General features: G+C 59.0%; 1 protein-coding gene across 6 annotated transcripts in view; it reads left to right on the top strand.

Moving 5' to 3' along the window:
• Window positions 1-797, top strand: part of DGKZ (diacylglycerol kinase, zeta) — a 41,313-nt gene that overhangs the window by 27,432 nt on the left and 13,084 nt on the right. The window contains exon 1 of one of the 6 annotated variants that reach the window (XM_014543345.1): window positions 68-796. The exons of 4 other annotated variants lie outside the window; for them this stretch is intronic. In XM_014543345.1, coding sequence (XP_014398831.1) covers window positions 440-796 — 357 coding nt within the window. In that variant the 5' untranslated portion in view covers window positions 68-439. Of the gene's footprint in view, window positions 1-67; window position 797 lie in introns of those variants that run through there. One more of the 6 variants, XM_014543346.1, reaches the window with a different exon arrangement.

Below are 797 nucleotides of genomic sequence, written 5' to 3' on the forward strand. Positions count from 1 at the left end.
CCCCTCCCACCAAGGAAAGACTGGGGTGGCCTCTCTCCCTGCATCTGCCTCCAGTCCTCTGAGGGCCTGAGCTAAGAATCCGGGAGTCTTGTAAGGACTGAGTTTCTTTGTTTTATTATCATGCCTTGGTTTGTGCCATGTCCGGGAGAGGATACCTAACCTAACCCGCACCTTGCTGGTGGCGAAAGGAGGAGGGCCTTGCCCTCTGCCCTCTGCCCTCTGCTGTCTGGGCCAACTCTGAACTGGAACCCAGGACTCCAGACTTCCAGTTTCCTTTTTATTTTATTTTCCCTCAGCTTCAGGCAAGAGAAGTTCTTTAGACCAGACTTTGTGGATTATGGTGCCTGGACTGGGGAAGCCGGGATAGGTAGCTGGAAGTGCCCATTACTCCTGGGGCAGCCTAGAGGTATAACTGGGGAGAGCATCAGTGCTCCCAGGCATGGGACAGGTGGGCTCTCTTGAGGATTCTCTGGCACCTCAGACTCCCTATTTACTGAGAGGCCATAGTCATGCCTCCCCCCACCACCAAGTGTCTCCTCTGCTCAAAGGGCAGAGGCTGTGCTGGGCTCCTGGGCCCAGCCCAGCTCCTGATGCTCCTGGTCTCTGTGCCCAACAGGCACCCGCCTGCCCCTGCATGGAGACCTTTTTTAGGAGACATTTCCAGTGGAAGGCGCCAGGCCCTGGAGAGGGGCAGCGGCGGCCCAGTGGCATGGGGCTGCCTACCGGCAAGGCTCGGCGCCGTTCCCCTGCTGGTCAGGCCTCCTCCTCGCTAGCACAGCGGCGCCGCTCCAGCGCAC

Source organism: Myotis brandtii, unplaced genomic scaffold (genome assembly GCF_000412655.1).
Source record: "Myotis brandtii unplaced genomic scaffold, ASM41265v1 scaffold324, whole genome shotgun sequence".
NCBI classification, from domain to species: domain Eukaryota; kingdom Metazoa; phylum Chordata; class Mammalia; order Chiroptera; family Vespertilionidae; genus Myotis; species Myotis brandtii.